Genomic DNA, 25,982 nt, shown 5'->3' with positions numbered 1-25,982 from the left:
GAAGGTGTAAAGAGACGCGAGAAGGTAGAGAATTATAAAAAATAATGTCTGCTGGTTGTGTATTTCTGTCATACACATGAACCGGTTGGTATTCTTGAGGTTATTTAAAGGAATAGTTTGACATTTTGGGAGTTTAATGAGAAGAAAGAAAACCAATCTCATGTCTGTAGGGTAAATATAAAGGTGTAGCCGGTTAGCTTAGCTTAGCACAAAGACTTGAAACAGGGGGAAACAGCTAGCCTGGCTCTAAAGGAAACAAAATCAGTCTGACAGAACCTCTACACTTATATGTCACATCTAAGTGTAAAAACAACGAGTTGAGGCTTTACAGACTGAGAATAGTTGACATTCACTGCTCCGAGACACGAGATATTACGACATATAACATCCTTTTGTATGGATTAAACAAACTAATTATAAAACGTTAATGAAGTGCTGCGGAAATGAGTGTTTGCACTTCTGATCAAAGGGTTTTTTACCAGCCGTGACAGCGACACTGGTATTCTGTTTTTATGCTTAAAGGTCCCACGGTATTCGCTGCAGAGACTTCACTGCTTGCGTGGAAACGTTGGAAATCACTGAAAGCGGCCTCTGATCATGAAGTAAATCGTTAAAGAAAATACCCATACATCGATACAATATATCCTTTAAACCTGTGTCTGTTTCCTCTGCAGAAATGTGACTTGCTCTTGCTCATGCAGTGGGGTCTAGACCTTCTGGAAAGTGTCTTGAGATAAACTTTTGTTACGATGCACTATGATTGAAAAAACGCTTGCTCCTCATACCCGCCATTAATTCAGAGTCTAAATACAACCCCTCTGTTCCTTGCGTCTTACTTTGCACACAGAATATGCGCCGTCTACCCATCAAAAGTGCCGCAGAGGTGGTTTACTGTATTTTTCTAGCCTGGCTAAAGCCAGACCAATTTCAAACTACAGTCGATGTTGGTCTGGGAAGGCTGCTGTCATTTTCTCTTGCACAAGCAGCGGGCGTAGTTCAAATGGCTGCACGCAATTGGACAGTCCTTCAACCAACCAGACCAACGATCCGGATTAGTACTCCATTCGTTTGTGCACTGGTAGATTAAACTTTTACCAAAATCAGTCGGCCGTAAAGCAAAAACATCCTTCTTTGGAGGAATTGTTCCAGGGCTTTCAAAGTAAACCTGCCACTGAAATTATTTAAAACTGCAATGGGTAGCAGTTGCTGCACCATGTTGAATGAACATTATAAAGAAAAAAGCCAGTTGGGCGATTAGATCCAGAAAAAAAGGATAGGAAACAGGAGAAATAGACCGGCAGAAGGTGGCGGGGATACCCAGTCTGGTATTTGACTGATTTTGTCACCGCGATGGCATCACAACCGTGCAAGATGCAGTAATAAAATGTTACAGGTGTGTGGTTGAGATCAAAATAAAGACCGAGTTATAAGATTGGTTGTGGTACGTGGAAGTAGGCAGGTAGAAAGTAGGGAAGGGGCCATTCCCCCCTCCACTCCCCCCGGACCGATTCGGCGTTGCTTCTGGTGTGATCTCATCACAAGACGCTCTCTAGATCGCATCGGTTTTTAATTTGATGCTTGAAATAAGGTCTATGGTTAACACAACCTCAAGAGAGTTTCACGGTTTGTTCTACAACGTGAAATACATTGGTAAATAACCCACTTGTGAATTTTGGGGCTGTTACATGTCGCCAGGGACATTAGTGGTGGTGACGTCATAGTCATTCAGCCGTGGTGTTCATTTGTGAAGATTATCTTGCCGCTAACTTCCAGGTCGACCTACAAAAACAAGTCATCCCTGCAGCGATGACTTCATCTTCAACTAACTGTACCAAAAATCCACCTCCCAGCACCACTCAAACCTTAGAGATCTTGAGAGGTGCTGGGAGGTGAATTTTCAGACAGACATTACTCTTAGTCACGGGCGTTATATCCATCTTCTCATCTAACGTCTGCAAGAAAGCGCGATTCTCAAAATGTAAAAGAATTCCTTTAAGTTGAATCATTTTTTACTTCCTGCCAGGAAAATAAAAGCAGAAGAGAAGGATTTAAAGGGGGTAAAAGATCAACTAATAACTTGTGGTTGTGCTTTAAAAGACTGATAACACCGAGATAGTTTGTTCATCGAGAGCAGACTCACAATTCTCTCTCCTATCAGGCAAATTTTAGGACTTTCAGACACAGTTTGGTTATGAAATGACAAGTCAAGACGGTGACAGAGGCGTGAGTAAACTAGGGAAACGACTCTCCATTGAAGCTCTCTTTGTGTCCTGGTTTTAAGAGACGCGTCGACATTTTAACATCTATATTGATCAAGCTCAAAGTGAGCTTATTTACCACTTATCCAACAGTTCTGTTAATCAAGAGCAGTGAACTCAAAATGCGTCTAAGAAGTAGAAATGTAACCAGCCAGAAATCCACAGTGGACCTGGAGGAGCTGTCGTAAAACGGAAACTAACTCGATGGGGAAGCTTTTTTATTGGTTAAAAATCCAAATCACGGCAGGTCGGCAGGCGGCATGCCATGCCTCCGATCGTAAGCGGTGTCGTCGCTCTCCTCGCCGTCGCTTATTTCGCCCAAAACCCTCTCTCTCTCCTCCTCCTCTTCAGTTTCGCTCTCTCGCCTCAGACGATCCCGTTCCCTATCTCTCTCTCTGTAGGAGCGAGGCATTGTGGGAACCTGAGAGGGCAAAGAGACATAATGAGAAGGTGTAGATTATACCAAATAAAAAGTTAATTTTACACATGTATAGTGATAAATGTTCAAGGCATGCATCAGGGTTTAAAGAGACTTATTTACCTGAAAACATACATTAATGATTCATGTATTTCTGCTGCTCTGTGCTAAAACTCACCATGTTCGCATTAGGCGATATAAGGGTTGAGTGCGCGTTTATCTATTGTAATCTTTTTATTTTCAAGATTTTTTGCATCCCCTCGTCTAGATTCACACACTCAATAAAGCTTAATTTCTTTGTTGGACTATTTTAGGTGAGAAACTACAGAAATGTTCTTTTGTTTTGCTCTCTCTTTATGTAAATTTGACCCTTTTTTTTCCCACAAAATATCCAGATTGAGCCACAAACTTGGTCTATTTGCCATTTAGCCGTAGAAAATGTAATGACCAAAGCAGGAGAGATATATTTTTATTCAATTTCAGATTAAATGATACCTTAATAAGCAAATCAATCTTTCCGTAAACATCCTGAAAAACATGTCTGACTGCAAGAAATGATTATAGTAATTATTGATTAATCCGTAGACCAATTTCTCAATTCATCGTTTGGTCTATTTCATGTCAAAAAATTGCGAAAAAAAAGCCAAAAACCTTAAGATGTTTAGATAAAACAGCATCAAATCCTCACACTGGAGAACCCAAGAAGTTTGGGATTTTCTTGCTTAAAAAGTGACTGAAACAATTAATAGATTATCATAATCATTCCAACTCTGAAGTATTACACATGCGCTGTTGTTTAATCACAAAAAAGGAGCAAGAAGGTATAAAACTTTAGCCTTGACAAGCATTTATCTCCGAAATATTTACTTTTCATGAGTTCATCCTTTTGCTAATCCAACGTTGTTTTATTTAAACCGTCCATTTATCTAAAGAATTCACTTAACCTCTAAAAGAACACCTAAAACATATCAGCAATAATGGTTTTCTTTGGACAACAATGACTGTTTAAATCAGTGATACGCAACCAACCATTTTCTACTTCACAGTGAAAATAAATTGATGCATGAGTGAAGAATAAAAACTAAAATTGCGCTAGAAAAATTGCCAGCACAGGATCCAAGACAGAAGCCTCAGTTAATCTTAGTAAATATTAATTCATTTTATCTCATAAATATTATTAATGTATATTAAAGTGTAATTCTGGCGCAAAAATCCTCCCATGGTCGGCACTTACATACATTAAATAAACCATCGAGACAGTTTCCTTAGTGTAACAACTATTAACGGAGAAATCCAGGAGAGTCGCTAACAGCCGGACGTGGCTAACACTTATTAGCTCGGGGCAGTACGGTGAAGGCATTCAAAGGTCTTTTTTAACCACTGATACTGCTGAAAATAACAGCAAACCTCTGCAGCAGCATGAGAAGAGTCCCTACACAGAAAACAAAGCACCAACAACGTATTTAGTGAAGCCAGAGTTTATTAAAAGAGTGTTTTAAAGACTTACCTACTGGCCCCTGTACCAGCTCCTCTCATAGTAAAGTCCATTCAAGTGGATTACCAAAGTCAATCCCAAAGGAAGGAGCCCATTGGTGCTTTGTTTTGTGTGTAGGGACTCATCTCATGCTGCTGCAGAGGTTTGCAGCAGCATGAGAAGATGGCCCCTGTCCTGCTGTCATTTTTCAAAAGTGGCCCGAAGCAGTTGAATATCCCTGATCTAAATGGCTGCTGTGTTGCATCTCAGACGCCTCCTGCTTCGAAGGACGCAGGACTGAAGGTTAGTGGGTAAACCACCTGATTTAGAGGAGTGTCATAGTAAACAGGGTACATGGTACACAATCATGAAATGTGGACTTAGAAGGAGGAGACCCCTGAAATGGGACACACATGTATGCATGTAAAGAGTGTTCTTACTCAAAACACTGTGTCTTAAAACACTTACAGATGATACGTGGATGATTCAGGACCGCACCTTATGCTCTCATTCAAACCACATTTAAAGTACCATCATATGGCAGAGAAAAAATGTGTTCTGTAGCATTAGAGCCAGAAGAAGCAGCAGTGGGTAGTTACCTGGTTATCGTGGCTAGGCAGGGCGCAGTAGCCCGCCTCCGTCCTGCGGAGGAGGCGCGGTGAATGAGTACGGAAAGGCCGGGGAGAGTGGGAGTGGGAGCAGACGGAACGCGGGGAAGGAGAGCGGACGGAGCGCGGTGATGGAGATCGGACAGTGGATCGGGACGGTGAGTAAGTGATGGATTGGGACTGGGAGAGCACGTGGCTGTGGTGGTTTTGTTTGGGTGGGCGAGGGGAGCGAGGCGGCAGCTCGGGGGGTTTGAAGGGGTCCATAAGGTCTATCTCCGCGAGGATCGGCGGCGGAGGGATGAAATCGAGCTCCTCTTCTGGCGGCAGCATTTGCATTTCTGCAGCATCGATTTCGGCGAGCTCCGCCTTCGACAGGTGGTCCACGATGCCGGCGCCGAATGAATCGCCCACCACATTGATGGAGGTACGCATTCTGTCACTGGGTGGACAAACACCATCAGAGTCAGTGGGAGAAATAGAAGCTGAATAACACCAACACTTTTAAAGACTCCTCTCACAGATTCCAACTGATTAAAGCTCCGGACTCCTTATCTCCTCACACACACTCTTCAGACACCTGACTCACAGCAGCCAGTCGACAGCGATGAGCAGACTGATGTCCTGAGTAGGCAGCCCCACCGCCGTCAGGATCAGCAGCATGGTAACCAGTCCAGCGCTGGGAATACTGGCAGCTCCCACACTGGCCAGGGTGGCAGTCATACTGGGGACAAGGGAGAAGACAACACAGACATTTTCACAAAGGACCTGAAAGAGGTTCCACTTTAACAATGAAAAAGGTGCACTCAAATCTTGATATTGTCCAACATATTTTTGTTAGATGCATGAGAGGACACTATTTGCTGCAGGAATGAGTCCTAAAACCTGGAAGTTTAGTTCCTTTGCTTCCTGTCAATGTGTTTTTGGTTAAATGCCTTAATTTAGATCTGTGGTTAACACAAGATTAGGAGATCGAAACATAGAATCACTCATCAATCATCTCACTCATCTTCATCCTCTTATCCGGGGTCGGGTCTGGGGGGCAGCAGCTTTAGCCGGGGACCCCAAACTTCCCTTTCCCGGGCCACATTAACCAGCTCTAACTGGGGGATCCTGAGGCGTTCCCAGGCCAGTGTGGAGATATAATCTCTCCACCTGGTCCTGGGTCTTCCCCGAGGCCTCCTCCCAGCTGGACGTGCCTGGAACACCTCCCTAGGGAGGCGCCCAGGGTTCATCCTTACTAGATGATCCTGAACCACCTAAACTGGCTCCTTTCAACGCAAAGGAGCAGCGGCTCGACTCCGAGTTCCTCACGGATGGCTGAACTTCTCAGATCCAGAGAACAAAGAGTTAGTGAGCGGCTTGCTCCATAGCTGCTCATCTCATCCATGGAAGCCGCCATGTTGTTTACACTGAACTGTCGCTGCTCGATTCGTCACTTAAATCCACCTCAAAAACAACACTGATTGGTTCGGTCGCTCGAAATTTTCCCTGCCGCACATTTCCAAGGCAAGGCAGGTTTATTTGTATCGCACAATTCAACAACAAGATCATTCAAAGTGCTTTACATAAAAACATTCAAAGCATTGGGGAAAAATGCATAAAACATGTAAAAGAATTAAAACACGTAAAAGGCCATTTAAAACATATAGAAGAAGATGGTTACAGTTACAGAAGTTACAGTGCAGTTTACTGAAAAGCAGCGGCAAACAGAAAAAACTGATCTGCGGGTAAAATAAAATGGAGCTCAGCGATCAGGATGGTTTCACGAGGCCACTTAGTTTCTGCACTAACCCAAAATCAAATGGACAAATCTTGTTGTCTCGTTTGTCGAGGGGTGATGCTAACGGTTGGGTCGGCCTACAGAAAATACTCCATCCCTGCAGCGATCTGTCGCTACAGATGCAACACAGAAGTTGCAACATTTCTCTTTGCAATGGTGAAAATTAAGACTTGAAAATAAAAAGAGAGAGAAGACTTAACGGTGTAAATCACTGACTCTCTAACTGACTCTCACAAACAGCTGTTAGCTGAATGTCTGCCAATAAACAAAATTGGTCCAATTAACTCGACAAATTTTTCAGTCTCAAAACCCTTCTCAGAAATTGGTCGTGATAGTTTTGGGAGAAAAAAAACATTTTCCAGCCTCCACAAGACGGATGTGTTTAGTAATTAAAGCTGCAGGGCAGAACATTCGTCTCATTTGTCTCTCTTCTCGTGCTCTTGTCATGTTTAATCGATCGCCTTTTAAAACTTTAATCCTATAAACACCAAGTTTCTTTCTTTTTGTATCTGGAGAAAGGTTTCTTGGATACTGGTGCGGTTATTCCATGCTCTCCTCCCTTCCTGCCCTCTCTTGCTCTTGCTGGTTGACGTAAAAAGCATCCTTCCGGTGCAACGGTGCAGCAAAGTCGCCTCAGACACCTGACACCAAATCCTAGTTAACTGAGAAACAGAGAGCTTTCCCCTGGCGTGATGAGCTTAACCAGCATTGTGTGAACTCGTTCGGTTCCGTGATTTATTTGCATCAGATGGAATAAATAAGCTAACAGAAATCTGAAACACATGAAACAGTAAAAGTGGAATTTTGTGCGCAGGGTGACCGGCCCAGCTGCTTGGAACGCAAACGTGAGGATTTGAGATGAAGTGAAAATAACTTCATGTATCATAGTTTTGTGGACTTTACTTTAGCCCAGTACATGTGGTTTTTGATGATTTGCAGGTGAAAAGATGTCGAAACTGGACTAGAGCCCATTGAAAACAGTGTTTTACTTTATGACATTTATTACAGTATCTCCTGCACAGTTTTCTTGTGGTTGCAAAGTATATTCCTTTGATACATTCAAGTGTTATTACGCAGGTTTAAAACCCCAGTAACTATCTATAGGACTACTAAAGGGTTAACATAGATTAAGTGCAGGCTAACTCTAACATTATAGTAGATATATTGACTTTTTTCATTACAAAGATACATGCAGATAATCATGGATGTATTCCGAATTTATTCAACTTTTAGTCGTTTTGCAGTCATTTTGTTTCTCTTTGTGGTCGATATACGTACATTGTTAGTTGTTTTGTATGTTTCTGTGATTGTTTTGCATCTATTTGTGGTGGTTTTGCATCTTTTTTGACATTTTGAATCTGTTAGTGGTGGTTTTGCATCTACTTTTAGTTATTTTGCATCCTTTTGTGGTGGTTTTGCATCTATTTTTTGTCACTTTGCATGTTTTTGTGGTGGTTTTGCATCTTTTTGAGTCATTTTGCATCCTTTTGTAGCGATTTTGCATCTATTTTTTGTCACTTTGCATCTTTTTGTGGTGGTTTTGTATCTATTTTAAGTCATTTTGCATCTTTTTGTGGCGATTTTGCATCTTTTTTTGACATTTTGCATCTTTTGTGGTGGTTTTGTATCTATTATTAGTCATTTTGCATCTTTTTGTGGTGGTTTTGCATCTATTTGTAGTCATTTTGCATCTTTTTGTGGCGATTTTGCATCTATTTGTAGTCATTCTGCATCATTTGTGGCAATTTTTTCACCTATTTTTAGTCATTTTGCATCCTTTTTTGGTGTTTTTGCATCTATTTTTAGTCATTTTGATCTTTTTGTGGTGGTTTTGCATCTATTTTTAGTCATTTTGAATCCTTTCGTGGTCGTTTTGCATCCCTATAGTCATATTAAGTGTCTTTGTGGTCACTTTTGGTTGTTTTGTGTATACCTGTGGTCATTTAGCATCTCTTTGTGATCATTTTTCATTAACATGTTATGAGTCAGGGCCCCTGACTTTACGGGCCCCCCGGTAGGCCCATTCAGTAGGCGGATAACTAAAGAATGTGAGTTGTCGTATTACATTTTCATAATGTATAATGTTGTATAATCTTGTGGTTTACAGTTGCAGAACATAACAGTGTACATGTGTTCATGTTAATATCTGAAGAAGAAAGCGTTTATTCACACACATGTTGGTCCCAGATGTGACCGGACACTGTTCTGGTCTGAACCCTGATGTTTACTGCATGTTGATCCGATCTCAGAGCTCTGCGTTACATCTCAATCTATTCTGACAATATGCAGTGCTAATTATGGGATGTTAAGAAGCGAAACATCAGAAAGATTTAAACACCACATGTGGATCTTGTTCAAGAACAATTTCACCACAGATGACACAATAGAACTTTTGAAATCTAGATTTTGAAATGTAGTGGTAACGATGAAAGACATACAATAAACAACTTCAAAGAGCTGAGCTTCATTTGTAACCCCGCGGCCGCAACAGTTGCATCCAAGTAGACTGGTTCCAATTAGACATGTTCTGCTGAGACCTCAGAAATGCTACGTTTTACTTTAGTTCAAAGAAGTTGTTCATCTCAGCACATTGTTGCATTAAAGCACACTGCGTCAAACCGATTATTCATCATTATTTAAAAACATTTTTTGCACAGGTACACAGGAATATAGTGATGCAACATGGATGTACACAGCGTGTGTTTGGATTACGTCTGCCACCCGAAATAAATTCAAGAATCCGAATCATCAATCGGCGACCCCGAGCAAAGACACCCAGAGTGAGTCTGAGTGAGACGGAGGCAGCTGCCTGGAGGAAGGAGGCTTTACGTGGTCAGGCTCCGAGATAACGTTGTTTTTATGCCTTCTGCTTTGAAGTGGTGAATGTGGGTTAGAGCTTGCACCCCATGTATAATGGCTAATACTCCTCCGTGCTGCGGCCGGGGTTCGGCTCCCACCTGCGGCCCTCTCTCTCCCTCATCTGGCTGTAACTTCCAGATAAAGGCAATCAGAAGTAATCTAAAAAGGAAGTGGTGGATCTACAGCTAAAAGCAATAAAGATGCCAACAAACAATGTTGTTGTTGCTTTTAGTCTATATGAAAAAAAAGGAACCTGTGATATGTTTAGGTTAGTGATACTAACTAGGTCAGTTAATAGAGGAAGAGATGGTGGTCTGTGCATCAGGCTGTCTTTATTTACATCTGACAAGATGCCTGAGAATATTCTCATTTGTCCAGGTCATCGTTATCCTCAAAGCAATTTCAGTCAAAAGCAACTGGACCAGGACCAGGACCAGGACCAGGACCAGGACCAGGACCAGGACCAAGACCAAGACCAGGCTGGGACTGGACAAGGACCAGGTGTGGAGATCCAGGTATTTCACCTCTCACAAGGCCGATGATGTCACTGGGACCCTTTGTGCTCCAAGTGCCAACAACCGTCGTTAGAGTGGCAGTCGTTTGTGGGAAGTTGGTTTCGACTTTGTTAGTGCTCTATTGAGTCTTGACGACAGTCGTTGGAGTCACAGGAGGTTAGTTGGACCAGTCCCAGCCTGGTCCTGGTCCTTGTCCAGTCCCAGCCTGGTCAGATGCGTAAATGAACTGATGAAGCCTCTTGGATGAGAGGTGAAACGTCTTCCTAGACAAATAACCAAGTCCAGTTGCTTTTGACTGAAATTGCTTTGAGGATCTGACAAGCTGTGCACAATGGCGCGCAAGTGCAAACCGTCACAACCCACTAATTAGTCGCTTAAACATTTTGAAATTCAGGGACCTGGTTGATTACATTACAATACAAACCATGTAGTAAAACATAAACTTCTTCCTCAACATATCCAGAATCTGTTAAAAAAGAAGGAGTCCAGTTCTACCCTGAGAAGACCATGATTATTTGAGAAACCAAAGACTTGAACTACTGTAGAAAAAAACCAACCCTGTCTTTCTGTTCGAGGGGTTCACATCTGGACTAATTGTCCTGAAAATATTAAATCATGCTGTACTCTAGTCGGCTTTAAAAGACTTTTTAAGAACGACATCACTTCTCGTTACAGTACGGGAAATTAAGTTGAATGATTTTGCACTACTTTGGGTTATGCGCTGTGTAACAATTAGTTTCAAATGTCTGTGATCTGATCCTTTTGTACTAATGAGTATATTTGTTTTTAAGGTAAAAGGGGTAGAGGTATATAAGCTTTGGCTTCAACCTACACCCTTTCGGTTACATAAACCTGATATATACCGACATAAATTAATTAATTCAAATTCAAATTCAAACAGTCACATAAAACAGAATGAATGTCAAATATTCATATTGAAAAGCCAAATTCAGAGAGCTCTAGTTTGGATGTTAAGACACACGTTAAGGCCTCGCCGTCTTCTTTGGAAACTCTTCGTAGTAAATGTTACGTGGCCAAGTTATGGTCTGCAGGGAAAAACTCATTTTTATGAAACTGAAGCATCACTGTGTTTGATTTAAATGTACATATATGCACACAACCAGGGAAACATCACGAGGACGACGTGTCTTACCTGACAGTGATGATCTGTCCGGTGTCCAGGCTGATGTCATTCATCTGGGCGATAAAGATGGCCGCCACAGCCTCATACAGAGCAGTGCCGTCCATGTTTATAGTGGCACCTATGGGCAGCACGAAGCGAGTCACGCGCTTATCAATCTTCAGGTTTTCCTCCAGGCAGCGGAAGGTGACGGGTAACGTTCCTGCACTGAGAGAAGGAAGGAGGCCCCACAAGCAGTTAGAAGAAGGTGCAGACGTACAAAGAACAGGAGCCGAGTGTCTGCTGAAGGATAGAGAACGGGTTGACAGGTGGTGAAAGGCAGAAGTGCAGAGGTGAGGAGGGAGGTAAGGGGGTGAAAAAGAGGAAATTTGAGTCGGCTGACAGCCTCCTCCTAACAGCTGGTGCGGGCCACTGTTGCAATCCTCCAACATGTGAATTAAAGGAATTTGATTCCCGGCCCTGCTAAGCTCGGGTCATAATATAATTAGAGAAAACGTTGATAGGATTACCCATATTCACTAAAGCCTCAGTAAAGTGCCAAAGTGACAGTTGGTTTCAGCAGCCTCGCAGAGACTCCCAGGCAGGCCGAGCCAAACCGAACCAGGCGGGATACAGCGGGGCCAGTTTGGCTGGCGGCGACTAATCCGCCGGCTCAGACATTTACAACACAGGATCTGTCTGACAGGGACTCATCTATGATAGCCTGCGCTTACACACATTTGGCTCCGCTGTCCTGATTTTTCAGCCTAAATGCAAAATTCGACCGTTTCACAACCTCGAATAGCTGAAAAGGGAGCAGCAGGCCACGCCGATCAATCACAGCGACTACGGCAGCAGCTGCTCGTGAAATAGATGTTGTAAAAAAGAAACATGTGACACACATATGTTAACACATGCCTAGGAAGACACACACACACACACACACACACACACACACACACACACACACACACACACACACACACACACACACACACACACACACACACACACACACACACACACACACACACACACACACACACACACACACACACACACACACACACACACACACACACACTTCCTTCCTGCAGGCAGTCCTACCTGCTAGCAGTGCCCAGAGCTGTGATCCACGCCTGGAAGATTCCAGAGTAGAAACTAATGGGGCTTTTTCTGGTGATGGCGAAGAATATGGCAGGTAGGATCATCCCGCCGTGGATCACCAGGCCCACAATGACCGTCACCATGTACATGCCCAGCTGCCTGGCCACCACCTCCAGGTCCCCGATGGCCGCGATCTTCCCCGCGATCAGAGAGGCGATGCCCACGGGAGAGTACCTGAACACAGAGTTAGGAAAACACACCATCTTCAGTTCATATCTTAGATTTTCTAGAAGACTCATTCCAAAATGATGTGCACATGTGCTTATGTATTCTTCACTGCCTCAGGCAAGAGTATACATCTATAAATCTACAACATCCTGCACATGGGGATTTTTGCACTTTACTTGTCTAATGTATGCAGTATGTTATCTGTTTACTTTTTAAAAATATATTCTAGTAGTTACTTTACTTTATACTTAGCGTATTCTAGTCAATTCTTATATCGTGCATTCTCTAGATATATATCTAATATTTATGGAGTGTGCTATGTTATATCAAGTTATATGTTATATTATGCTATTTTAATTAATTTGTTGTATTCATTTTCATTTGATATCTATATTTATCTTCTAGTGTTGACTTGTTTCTATCTAAAATAGAAAAGAAAGTTAAAAAAAAGTGTATTATCCCAGGTGATATGCAGTATATACAAAAAAGAGCAGCAAATATTTACATTCAGGAAACTGGAACCAACAAATATTAACTGATTTAAGCAATTGTCCAAATGTGAATTCTGTTGATCGACGAATGCTAATGTATTTAAAATGACCTTCAGTCCAAAACCCTTCAACTTTCACACTCAACGCGCTGATTGTGTCTCTTTTTGTGTGGTCTGTCTGTAACTGTGTGTTTCTATTTGCTGCTGCTGCTCGTTGGGACTCTCCTGGTTAAACATTTCTAAAGGGTGCATCTCATTTAGGCCAAAAAGCAGAGCAGCATCATTTTAATTAGTATAACAGTTGAATTGAGAGGTGAAAACTTGCAGTTGATTAACTGATACGTCAATCCATCAGCAACTATTCTAATAATCAATTATTCATTTATTGGAAAAAGAAATTCTCAAGATATTTGACTTTTTGTAGACTAGAGGCTTAATCAATGATGAAAATGCATCTGATGCATTTATCAGTTTCATTTGTTATTTTAATTAAATCAGAGTGAAATGTCAGGCCAACACCTATAATAATCCATCTCTATTCACTGTCAAAGCAACTCTCTTCACTGCGGGAGGACTCGACACATTCTTGGATCTTCGGTTTCCAGCTTTAGACTTTAGACTACAGTTGTTCCCATTCATGAATACAGGCCGCAGTGGGGCGTATGAATCAAAGCGGTGTTCCCCTTTAAGCTCTTTCCTGGTCCGAGTCAGGGCAGGTCCCGTCACAACAGCGGCCGGCCTGCCCTCTCTCCCGGGTCAGCTGCGTGCTGAACCCCGGGGCCTGGCATCCAGTGACAGTTGTTTGGTGGAGTATGCCGCGTATAGGATTTGATGGATGTGTTCCTCGTATGATACGTGTTTTTGTATACACTGGACACTGTGTTTGGCGAGCTCCGTAGGCTCGTGAGTAATCTGTTTATACTGTGTGAGTGATGCGAACAAGGACACAATTCCTTTGGTGTCCAGCTGCACATGTAGAGGGCCTAGGAGAGCTGCAAAACAAGCATCCTGCTGTTTCTCTTCCAACCGCCTACTCTGCTCCCCCCTTTCGTTTACGTCCCCGCTCTGAGTGGCACTACTTTCTCTTTCTGTGTGCGACGAGCCGGGGTCCTGCGAAGCCTCAAGGCGTGCACTGCTCTCTGCAGACATGCTCTCACATGCATCTTTCCACGTCCCACTGTCCCTCCCACCCGCATCTGCTTTCTGCTCTGCTGCCAAGTGGCTCCTTTGCTGTCGGTGGATCCATTACATTCTGGAGATCTTCCACCCCGGCTCCCCTGGGAGCCTACAACATTGTTCCGGGCCCCGGCTCCTGCAACTCCCCAGCATACCACTGACTTCAGCATGTGCCAGGGAAACCCTGTTTCTCTCGCTCTTTCCATCTGTCCGTGTCCTTCAGTGACACTCTTCCTCCCTTTTCCTCTTCCTTTCTATCCTCTTCAGTCTTCGATGTCCGACACATTGCTGCTCGTTCCCACAATGTGTTTCATCTACGCAGTCCTCGCCTTATCAATCACTGTCACTGACTTGTGTGTGTGTGTGTGGTATCTCCAGAATGTCAAAGCAACGCAGCCGTTGAACAAAAACAGACACACATGTTGCACATGCTTGCGGACGAAGCGCACACAAACACACGCGCACGTCTGGGGGAGGAAAAGGAGACACTGACCACATGATCATGGAAACCATCGTCATGATGATCTCGTTGAGGATGTTGAAGAACTCGCACATGACCCTCCCTCGCTCGCCCATCCTGCCCATGCAGATCCCAAAGGTGATGAAGAAGCCGATCAAGCCTGGAGGAAGAGACAAAGCAGCGCGTCACTGGGAACTGGAGGAAACGTACCGGAGCTCTCATTATTATTATTATTATTATTATAATTATTATTATTATTATTATTATTATTATTATTATTATTATTATCATCATCATTATTATACGATTATTGTTATTATTATTATTATTATTATTATTATTATTATTATATTATATTATTATTTATTACTATTATTATTATTATTATTATTATACGATTATTGTTAATATTATTATTATTATTATTATTATTATATTATATTATTATTTATTATTATTATTATTATTATTATTCTTTATCATTATTATTATTATTATTATATTATTCATTTTAATTATTATTATATTATTCTTTATTATTATTATCATTATTATTCTTTATTATTATTATTATTATTATTATTATTATTATTATTATCCATCACTATCTGAGATCACAATTATTTATTGACTTTGAAAACATCAAATATTTATTGAGCTTTTTTTACTTTTAAAACATGTCTTTTTGACAGTGTATCTTAAATATACTTAAATATACTTAAACTGAAAAAAGATAAATACAATAAAGCAAATAAATAAATAAATAAACAAATAAATAACATAACTATATACATATTTAGATAAATAATATTAGATAATAAATTAAAATCAATTAGCTCACTACATTGTTACGTTAGCATGCTTCCACAAACTACTGATATATGAGAAATAAAAATAATTCCCCATAGACCCCCATGTTAAAATGGCCAACTTTACAGCAGGAATAAACAAGTTTACAGTTTTGGTCTCTGTAGTTAATTTCACTATTTTTCACAATTGTACAGGGATGAAATACATTAAAGCTTAAAGTTTGTCATAATTCAGGACGTGGCTGCTTTGAGTGACAGGTGGGTGCTGTCACAGGAAGCTAACGTTAGCTGCGAGCTGCCTGTCTGCTCTGCTAACATCACCACCTCAGCTCTCAGCCGTGTTCGTGCATGAGAGAGACTGAACTGACTTGGTGACTCATGTGTTGGTGCCTCTTGGGGAATTTCTTCATGCAAATATTGCGTTTAATTGGAAGTATTATTTTATTTATTAGTTATTTCCCCACAGTATTCACACACATATTTGAGATAATAACCTTGCGCTGTAAACAGTCCCCTGTAAGACCATATATTTATGCACTGTTTGCAACAGTGGTGTGGGGAATTATCTGCATTATCTGCCTTATCTGCAAGGGCGGCACGGTGGGGTGGTGGATAGCATTGTTGCCTCACAGCAAAAGGGTTTAAATCTTGGCTGGGGCCCTTCTGTGTGGAGTTTGCATGTTCTCCCCGTGTCTGTGTGGGTTTCCTCCGGGTTCTCCAGCTTCCTCCCACAGTCCAAAGACATGCACAATTTATGACTAAATTGCCCGTAGGTGTGAATGTGAGTGTGAATGGTTGTTTGTCTCTATGTGCCCTGTGATAGACTGGCGTCCTGTCCAGGGTGTACCCCGCCTCACGCCCGATATCAGCTGGGATCGGCTCCAGCGACCCCGATAGGGACAAGCGGTTGAAGTTGAATGAATGAATGAATTATCCTTATCTGCTTGTGGATGCGTCAGTGTAATCTCAATTCAAGAGAATTGATTTGCCTCAAAATTGTTTGTTAGACACGTATTAAGTGCAGTGCTTCCCTCAAGATTTAGTTTAGCTGCTGCTGGACCCACCCTGCCGTGACGCCTGGTGCTGTGGTTTGCTTTGCCTGAACCTGAGATGATACTGCGGCTAAGTAACTCTGTCTCCAGGCTGCTGTTCTCAGCTCTCTGAAGTAGTCTAGCTTGCTTCTTAGGCTAGCTTGTTAGCATCTACTAGGAGCGTACCTATGTTTCCCGCTTTGTATGTTACCGGGAAACATTGAAGAAAGCTCCGACGATCCCCGCTTTTCACAGAAAGGGTCCGATGTTCCCCTGTCTGTTATTTTTCCACAAATACTGCCCAATTCCAGGGCAAATAGGCCTATGTAGACCCTAACACTACCCCCCAACCTTGACCCTAACCCTAACAAAATGCTGAATTACATCAGCGAGGCTTATGTGACCGGGGAACAGAGGGATGACCCCCATCCACTAGCTTGGTAGTTTAAGGCCAAGCTTTGTTCGGCCCAATCTCAGCTCCACTGTCCTCTACCTCTCTGCACATTTTAGGATCAGATGGGAGCGAGCAGAATCCTGACACTGCCAAGATGGCGACAGTCGGAGCCACCAGGAGTCGCCCACTTCATTTGGGCTCTGCAGAAACCTCTAGGTGATGTCACAGAGAATACATGAAACACCTGAAGATATAGCAATTTTTTTTGGTAAACTATATATATCAGTGAAGACGAAGCGTGCCGCTATAAATGAAAGGGGAAACAATAATCTTGTTCTTGTTTTCAGCCAAAATTATAATTGAAGATGAAATTCAATTAATCGCCCAGCCCTGATGCAAGGCAGCAAACAACAGGGATATCTAAATTAACTGTGGTGAGCTTCAAAGTTGTCAAAAAACAAGAACATTTAAGCTCTGTCATCTACTCACCGAGGACGTTCATGCCCCATTTGTACTCCAGTTTCTTCTTGTTCACTATGAGGGGCTCGGTTTGGTTCGATGCTACAATCTGCACCGATTTCAGCACCGTCTGAACCTGGAGGGAGACATTAAGACTTGTCAAACTGGGAGTCGAACCAACATGATTCCAATTAACTCTCATATTGTGTGTGTGCGGACAAAAGCCTGGCAGCAGCACAACGCACTCAAATTCATGTTTAAAGAAAAGGCGAAACGTGGAACAAGAGGTTCTCACATAAAGAAAACAAAGGGGAAAGAAAAGGGAGACGGAAGGTTGAAAGGGGAAGGACGATGCCTTCCTGCAAAAGCAATTATGCCTTTTATGACTTCAATGAATCCTGGATGAGTACAAACAACAGAAGCAGTAAAAGAGCTGCAGACAGAAAATAGAGAGGGAGAGAGATGCGAAGAAGAAAGACAAAAGGGAGAAAACAGAGAAAGCTGCAGGGAGAAGGAGTTTCTAGGCCGGTGTTGGGCAGCGCTCCGTGTTCCCCAGCAGATGCCTTACTGTGGTAAATACAGATGTAGCATTACAGATGTAAAGAGATTAGCAGCAGCAGAGGGGCTGACCCTCACACAGTCGGACACAGACGAACCACTTGTAATCATTCAGACACGCATGACTGAAAGAAGAGGGGGGAGGGAAAAAACAGGATTTGGACAGAAGAAGAAGTCGCATCATGATTGAGACCTGGATTATCGTAAACGGAAGCCCCGTCGGGTCCGGCGTTAGCCAGCTGAGCATTACTGTAACAGAAGTATTCACGCGGAAAATTACAGTCTTCATTCTTCAGCTGGTATTCCAAATTCTGAATGTCTCATCTTTTGCATTCTTTTATCTTTTAAATATAATGAAATATCACTCAACACAGGTTTCAAGCAACGATATTGTTTGTTATTTCATTATATATATATATTCATTAAATCTCATCTCATCTTCAGCCTCTTATCCGGGGTGATGATCCTGAACCACCTGTTCTTGGGTCTTCCCCAAGGCCTCCTCCCAGCTGGACGTGCCTGGAACACCTCCCTAGGGAGGCGCCCAGGGTTTATTCTTACTAGATGATCCTGAACCACCTCAACTGGCTCCTTTCAACGCAAAGGAGCAGCGGCTCTACTCCGAGCTCCTCACGGATGGCTGAACTTCTCCCCCTCTCTCTAAGGGAGACTCCAGCCCCCCTCCTGAGGAAACACATTTCGGCCGCTTGTACCCGCGACCTCGTTCTTTTGGTCATGATATTTCATTATATATAATTGATTTATTGAATTAAACGGTTCATAAAATGGCCCAAATTCAACCTCTATTTACCTGTTTGCCTAGAATGAATGTTAAAAAAACCATCAAATTCAAAATTGGTGGGAAATGAAAAGTATCTCCAGAGTTGCCATAAATTTGCTGTTTTATTTGAGAAGCTCTTCTTGTTTTTGCATTAAAACCTTTTTTTTTAACTTGACAACGAGGCTCCTGTTCACGTGCATGCAGCCGCGGCCTTTCTGATCCTTTTGTAGTTAAAACCCTTTGAGTCAATTCACCCTCTCAATCTCGCCTGACACACGTAGAAAACATATGTAAGGAGTTTGGAGGGCAACCAGATTCTCCAGAGAATCCTTCACAGCTCTCTGTAGTCCACGTTGACCTTCTTCAGGTTCACAGAATGAGGTCTCTCCAATATTTAACTCAACTTTAAAGTGTTTCATTTGGATCAACCTCACCTCAAGTTCCATTTAGTAGCTGTTTTGGAGCTTTAAATCAATGGTTGCTGATCTTTGTTTTGCTTGTGAGCCTTCAACATGAGCCAACTTCACAAGGTGCATGTTATTTCACCTCATTAGTTTGTTTCATTTCACTGCTTTGTTGAGGGCTGAACAGATGCAAACACATACATACAAACATACAGGGGTTCCAGAAGAAAACAGCAAATATTGGAGAAAAGTCTGAAAGATGAACATCGTGTATAAGTATTTTAAATACTTTTCCTGTCCCAGTATCAGTCAATCAATCAATTATACTTTATTCATCCCAGAGGGGAAATTCTTTTACAAAAGAGGGTATGAAGGGGGTACATCTATGAGTGTACACCTTGGACTACATCCGCACTAATATAGTTTTGTTTTTAAACGCATCATTTATGTAAAATTTACTACTAGCACCCACACAATGCCGGCGTTAATGCACATTCGCTTCCAGATTGGACCTTATCAGCCACGTTGTGTCCTTCCCTACGCCACGCACCTATGATAGGAGAACCATTATGAAATATGCAGACGACATAGTCCTCATCAGCCTGTTACAGGCAGGCGAGACAGGTCATGGTCCGGTTATCAACCATTTTATAGAGTGGTGTGAGGAGTCCCATCTAGAGATAAACACGAAAAAGACCAAGGACACGATCATCATCTTACAAGTATCTGGGTACATTCATAGACACTAAACTAACCTTTGATGAAAATTGTGAAGCTGTGTGTAAGAAGGGACACCAGTGTCTTCTCTGTTTAAGGAAACTTTCTCACTTTCATGTTGAACGATCACTGATGAAGCTGTTCTACCGTGCTTTTATTTAGTCTGTCCTTTGTTTTTGTATGGTGGCATGGTTTGGCAGCCTGTCTTTAAAGAGCAGGAACTCACTGAGCCAGGTCTTCAAATTGGCTTGCAGGACTATCGGTGAGACACAGCCCAGCCCAGAAGCCCTGTACATAAGACAGCTGCCGCGGCTCCCTGTTCAGTGATTTCCTGCTCCTCCCATCTGGCTGCAGGTTCACCGTACCTAGGACTAAATCTAAAGTGCACAGGTCTAGTTTTGTCCCTGAAGCCATCAGACATCTTAATAAGAACTAGTTGACAATGATTGTGGTCTTGTTAGTATTGTTGATTGTGATGATGATGATTAGTGATGAATGCACTTGAGGGTAGCCACTTAACATATTAAGTGCACTTAATGAGGCAGCATGGATTGATGATGGGGTCGATGAAGAATTGTGTAGCTTTTACTAGTTTACTGTTTTTTATTTATTGTATTGTTTTGTATGAATATCTCTCAATGCGAGCCAAATTTACCTGCGGGTGCAAATAAAGAATTCTAATCTAATCTAATCTAATCTAATCTCTCACATAAACACTTTCTGAAAGAAGCCTCAACTACCAGTAGTTAATTCAATATGGATAACAAATTACAAGCGTTGGTGGCCTTGTTGTCTATGCTAGCAGCTGTTGTACAGTTAAATTCTGCAGGCTATTATTTAAGTCATTTGCGATAATTCTTGTGCGGTATTAATAACTTCAAACCATGTTTACACTGGCAAATGCATGCCCCGTGAATGGTTGCCATATGTTTTTCAGGCACGTTAGTATCGTAATGTTCGTGAGGATGAAGATTGTTTTCATTTAAAAATGAAAATGTAGCAGCGAACCACTGATTTAGGTGATGTCACAAGATCTTTATCTGCACAGAGTTTGTTGAGTTCAACGGTGATGCTCAAAGAAAAGGCCTTGTGGTGCGATTGTGTTGTCAACTGCTGAATAAACTTTGAAGCTACTGCATACTGGATGATACCTATTCAGCATGGAGCAATACTGGACACTAAAACTAACAGCAGAAAGCCTCTCTAAGGGCACACTCACACTGTCCGTCCGTACCGTGCCCCTTGCTTTAGGGTACTTGTCCCCCCCTCCAGGCCCGTTTGCACTCACACTGCCTGGGCCTCTGCGAATGCTTCTTGCTGCCTATACGTCATCACGCCGTAACACACATTTATGACGTCATCGCGATGCGTGGCTTTGTTTACAAATCTTTCCATAGACCTCAGAGTTTTTGTGCGTCTTGTTGACTGTTTTTGAATATTTTCATGCGACCAAATATACAGTAAACACTCCACCTCCGCATCACACCAACGTGAACCTTTCGCCGCCATTGTTTTAAATGTCTGCGCATGGTCCCTCCTTCTTTTTTCTATGTCCCAACAGGCGCACATAAAATGACGTCAGATAAGCTGTAGGCCTCGTGCTCGTGCTCGTAAACATGCGCACGCTCGTTCTCGTACATGTGCAAACGTGCTTTACAAAAGCCCACCTCTCCCAAACAGTCCATAGTCGGCAAGCGTGCCGCAATTAGGTTGCACTCACACTGGTCAAACGAACAAAACTTTACTTGTGAAACCTGTTTGGGCACGGTACGGATGGACAGTGTGAGTGCGCCCTAATGAAACACTTTCTCAAAGTAGTTTGGTTTGTTTCATCTTTGGGTTGAATGTTGACCAGAACTTGTGCTTTCTGTCCTTTAGCCCATAACATTACATTTGTATTTTGATGCATACAACCGTACAGTGTGCACAAATAAAGAGTAATGATTCCTAAGACACAGTTGAGATGCTAAGGCTACCTGTTGGAAGCAGGCCTGCACCAGGTTCTCAGGGAAGAGGTTTCTGAGCAGGTCGAGAAAGGCGTCCAGACTGCTGACCTCCGGGTTCTTCGGAACTGAGGCCGACGAGCCTCCTTTCAGTTTGGGGTTCCCCGGGTGGATACTCAACACCAGGATGACCCCGAGGATGGCAGCGATTACAGTGGTGGTCATGTAGTACACCATGGCTCTACTTCCCATCCTGCCACTTGAGCGGGCGTCAAGACCAGCCAGCCCTGAAGGAGACACATGACCACATCATGGACTGTGAATGCAACTGGTTCAAAAATGCTCTTAATATGCTAACTTTAGGGGGTTCACCTGTGTATAGTTAGCTGTTATTTAGCATGTAACATTAGCATGTTTGATATTGTGTACACTCAGTTGCAGTTAGTTTAACATAACGAATTTGGCACTGATTGTGGAAAAAATAAAAAAGGGTCTGATGTTCACATACAAAGCCGGGAACATAGGTACGCTCCCTTAGTTACGCGTTAGTGTTTAGCTTTGTCAATAATATTTGAAAATACTTTAAATGCTAACAAAAGATTGTTCACTTCTTTGGGAAAATTTAGCATTTTAGTTTGACAACATAACACACAATTGTTAAGTATGTTAGCGTTTAGCAGGCACTATTAGCATTAGGCTGATAGATCAGCTGAGGCTCCATAGTGTAAATGATTAAAGGATTTTCAACCATAACTGTGAGCAAAACACACGTCCCAAAGCAAAAATGTTCTCAATAAATTTGATACATTTGGGATATAATGCTGACTGGCAGTACAAAGTTTCTCTTAAAATGCTAACATACGAATGTTAGCTTACACACTGTTAGCATGTTAACAAACTGACATTTAGAATGTGATATTTAACATTTTAATTAATACAATGTGCAATGTTAAATATTAATAGACAAATTTTAAGCATATAAATATACTTACAGAGTGCTAGCGTTTAGCAGGCAATGTTAGCATTAGGCTACTCTAGTTTGATACCATAGGCTACAAGCTATTGTCTACTAACACCATGTTAACTGTATGTTTAGCATGTAAGTAGAACATTAGTTAGTAACATAAACTGCTAACATGAAAATGCCAGCTTATGCACAAGTTAGCATACTGATGCATTTACTTTGATAGAGTGTATAATTAAAGGATGAGTTGCAAATGTTAAGCATGTGTGTTAGTGTTTAGCAGTTAGCATTAGTCTACTCTAAAAGCACAAGGAGTCCTAGAATAACTTGTTAATGACTTTTCAACCACAACTGTGAGTAAAATCACCAAATTCTCATGTGAGAGAAAATAATATTCTCAATTGATTTGGATGTATTGCTGGTTGGTAGCATAAAATGAATGTTACTCTTACACGCTGACATTTAGCTTGTAACATTTTAGCATTTCAGTTTGATACAGTTAGTATGGTGATAAGTATATTATAACGGGCTTACAGGGTGTTAGCATTTTATATGCAGTGTCAGCATTAGTCAGCTGAAAGTCATTATTATAAAATGCATTACATCATGAAAGAGCTGATATAGGTGGAGCAATGGACTGTTGAGGATTTAGCTTTGCACATGTTTGCCGTGGCACACCTGTGATGAGGCTGGAGATGATTAGAGGCAGGATGAGCATCTTCAGCATCCTCATGAGGATATCTCCAGGGAAGGAAACCATGGTGAGGGCGGAGTCGTCCCTCACCTTCATGTACCGCAGCAGCATCCCAAACACCGCTCCCATGACAACACCTGAGGAGAGAAGAGGGAATTATCAAGTTTCTTTAAAGTTAAAATAACCACCACAGTGTGTACTGGGTTAAATGTAGAAACCATATTCTGACAGACCCTCAGTTTCTGTTTTTTTTTTTTCGTGGACTCACTGGCCTACTTCTGTTCCCCATGAATGAGACCTCTGACAAATGAGAACTGTCTTCTGTAATGTAAACAGGTTTAAATCTGGGTGACAAATGACTTCGACCTCGACGTTGCAGGGTCTTTTTTGGACAAAGAACACAGCTATGCGGAGACATACCAAAGTGTCTCAAACAAGCCAAATTTCTCTCATGGGAAAATGATAGTCTGGACATCTAGCGTGCATGTTAACATTTGCGGCAGCACAAATGTTTCTTCGCTTTTATTTTCAACAACTACAATCCAGTTTACACAAACAGATGGAGATGTGCTGCAGTTAAACACAGAATAATATAATAAAAGATGGATAGACTTTCCAAGCACATGCATACCCAAAACGGTGAGTCCAAGCAGCAGGTTGTGGGTGTTGCGGCTGCAGTGGCCTGCATCTTTATACGCAACTTCTGTGTTGTCATCATGCTGGCTTTCTTCTTTCTCCTTCTTGTTTGTGTTGGATTGGTTTGCTGTCGGCTGGTTTGTCATCCTGCCTGTGGAGACAGCCGTAGAGAGATGGGTTTACGGCTGGAGGAATACATGCTTCAACATCATTCGGCACAAAGAATTCGCCAGTGGCTAGTGGAGATTCACATTGTTGCCTTTCTAGTTGTCTGACTCTTTTAAAAGGGGCGGGGGGATGAGGGACAACCAGGAGTACCTACCACTCGTTCACACGACAGGAATGTCCTTGAAGCATTTGGTTTTTAAGGGAAGTGAAAGAAGCATGACTGCAGGCGACCCAAACACAGCATGCATGGCTAAACAGGACATGAAGAAACAACTCAAGAGATGTAATCTGTAATCATCCTTTAAATGGAAGCTAACAGAATCTAAATACAACACAATAGAGAGCTTCTGATAAAGGAAGAGATAAATCAAATGAGTGTGTTAAAGAGCAGGTCAGTTAGGAGCGGCGTGGCCCCCAGCAGGCTGAAGTTGCTGACAACTCTGACTGTTACAGGGTCTGAATGGAAGTTACTCTTTGGATAAATCCATACTGGAAGACCTCAGGAGAGACCTAATGCCAGTTTCAGACTACACAATATCAGCCTGATTATCCGTCCGCATCAATGATCGTTTTATCCCGTGTAGTGTGGCAAAGCAGACGACAACCGATGCCGCGTCCGGGATGCCTGGAAGGAAAGACTATCACGAAAATGTACTGTACTTGCAAAAGAGGAATGATTTGAAAGATAAAGATGTTGTTGGTGCTGGAGGTGGAACGGTGAAACAGAGGAAATTACGTCTTTTTTTCCCTTTCTCAGGCTTTTGCGAACACAACACAGTCTCCATCATATTCTCTATTAAATTGTTTGTTTACATTCTTGCTCCTGGAAGTCAGACCATGCCACTTTCCTCCTGATTACATCACATGTTGTGCATGTGTTGTTACCTTGTCATGTCTCTTGGCCGAGTTCCAGCAAGTTTTTGTGACTCTGTAGCGGCCTAATCTTACACAGTGACTATTGTAACAAAATGATTTAATGAATGGATGAATTTCGATACCCAATTTCATGAGAATCCATCTGTAGGAGCCATTTCGGGTCGAGTGTTAGTAGGACACCAAATTATCAGGTGTTGCTAGACTAAGGAGCACACACACACACACACACACACACACACACACACACACACACACACACACACACACACACACACACACACACACACACACACACACACACACACACACACACACACACACACACACACACACACACACACACACACACACACACACACACACACACACACACACACACACACACACACACCAGAATGCCATTTGTTGTTGTGAAATATTTGCCTTTATGGAGAATTGTGGGCCTTTGCTTGGGATGCTTGCATGTCATTTGTAACACATTGGAGAAAAAGGAATAAATGTTCCATTAAAAGCAAGAAGGAGAAGTATTTTCTTTGGGCACGACACTGCTGTGCTGTGCGATGGTGAACGTGTCATTTAGCTTCAGTATTAAGCCCCTCAGTGGCTTAACGTTTAGTCTTACTACACCATCCAATAGTTGAGATATTTCACCAAAAAAGAACTTCATGGTGACACTACATGAAAAGTCAGGGGATCACTAAAGTTTTAAAGATTCACCCTCTGGGGACCATGAATATTTAGATGATATTTTGTTGAAAATGTACATGGCTTTCCATCCAATAGGGGTTGAGATATTTCAGTCTGGACCAAAGTGGTGGACAGAACGACCGACATAGCACTTCCACTGCTAAAAAGGATAATCTTGCATTGATGAAATTCAATGTATAATGTCTGTCTGAATAAAGTTCAGCAGCATAAATCATTTTAGTCAGTCACCCTAAAGCCACATCACTTCTTTCATTGGGCGAACAGCTCTCCACTAAAGAGCTGACAACTGCTAAAAATTACCCGTCACAGTCTATTTTAGCTCCTGTGCATCAATACAAGATTGTTAT

General features: G+C 42.1%; 1 protein-coding gene across 1 annotated transcript; it reads right to left on the bottom strand.

Annotated features, from left to right (window-relative positions):
* Nucleotides 1-2,496: 2,496 nt before the first annotated feature.
* Nucleotides 2,497-24,029, bottom strand: slc1a9 (solute carrier family 1 member 9; the record flags this gene model as incomplete). The annotated part of the gene is made up of 10 exons (XM_083931645.1): nt 2,497-2,679; nt 4,750-5,197; nt 5,345-5,479; nt 11,066-11,260; nt 12,140-12,373; nt 14,527-14,653; nt 17,217-17,322; nt 21,623-21,876; nt 23,232-23,384; nt 23,879-24,029. The coding sequence occupies 10 exons, from the start codon at nt 24,027-24,029 to the stop codon at nt 2,497-2,499; spliced, it is 1,986 nt and encodes a 661-aa protein (XP_083787771.1).
* Between the last annotated feature and the right edge of the window lie 1,953 nt (nt 24,030-25,982).

Source organism: Echiichthys vipera (assembly GCF_963691815.1).
Source record: "Echiichthys vipera genome assembly, chromosome: 17".
Taxonomy (NCBI): domain Eukaryota; kingdom Metazoa; phylum Chordata; class Actinopteri; order Perciformes; family Trachinidae; genus Echiichthys; species Echiichthys vipera.
The sequence above is the reverse complement of the archived record's forward strand: the minus strand, read 5'-3'. Positions and strand labels throughout refer to the sequence as shown.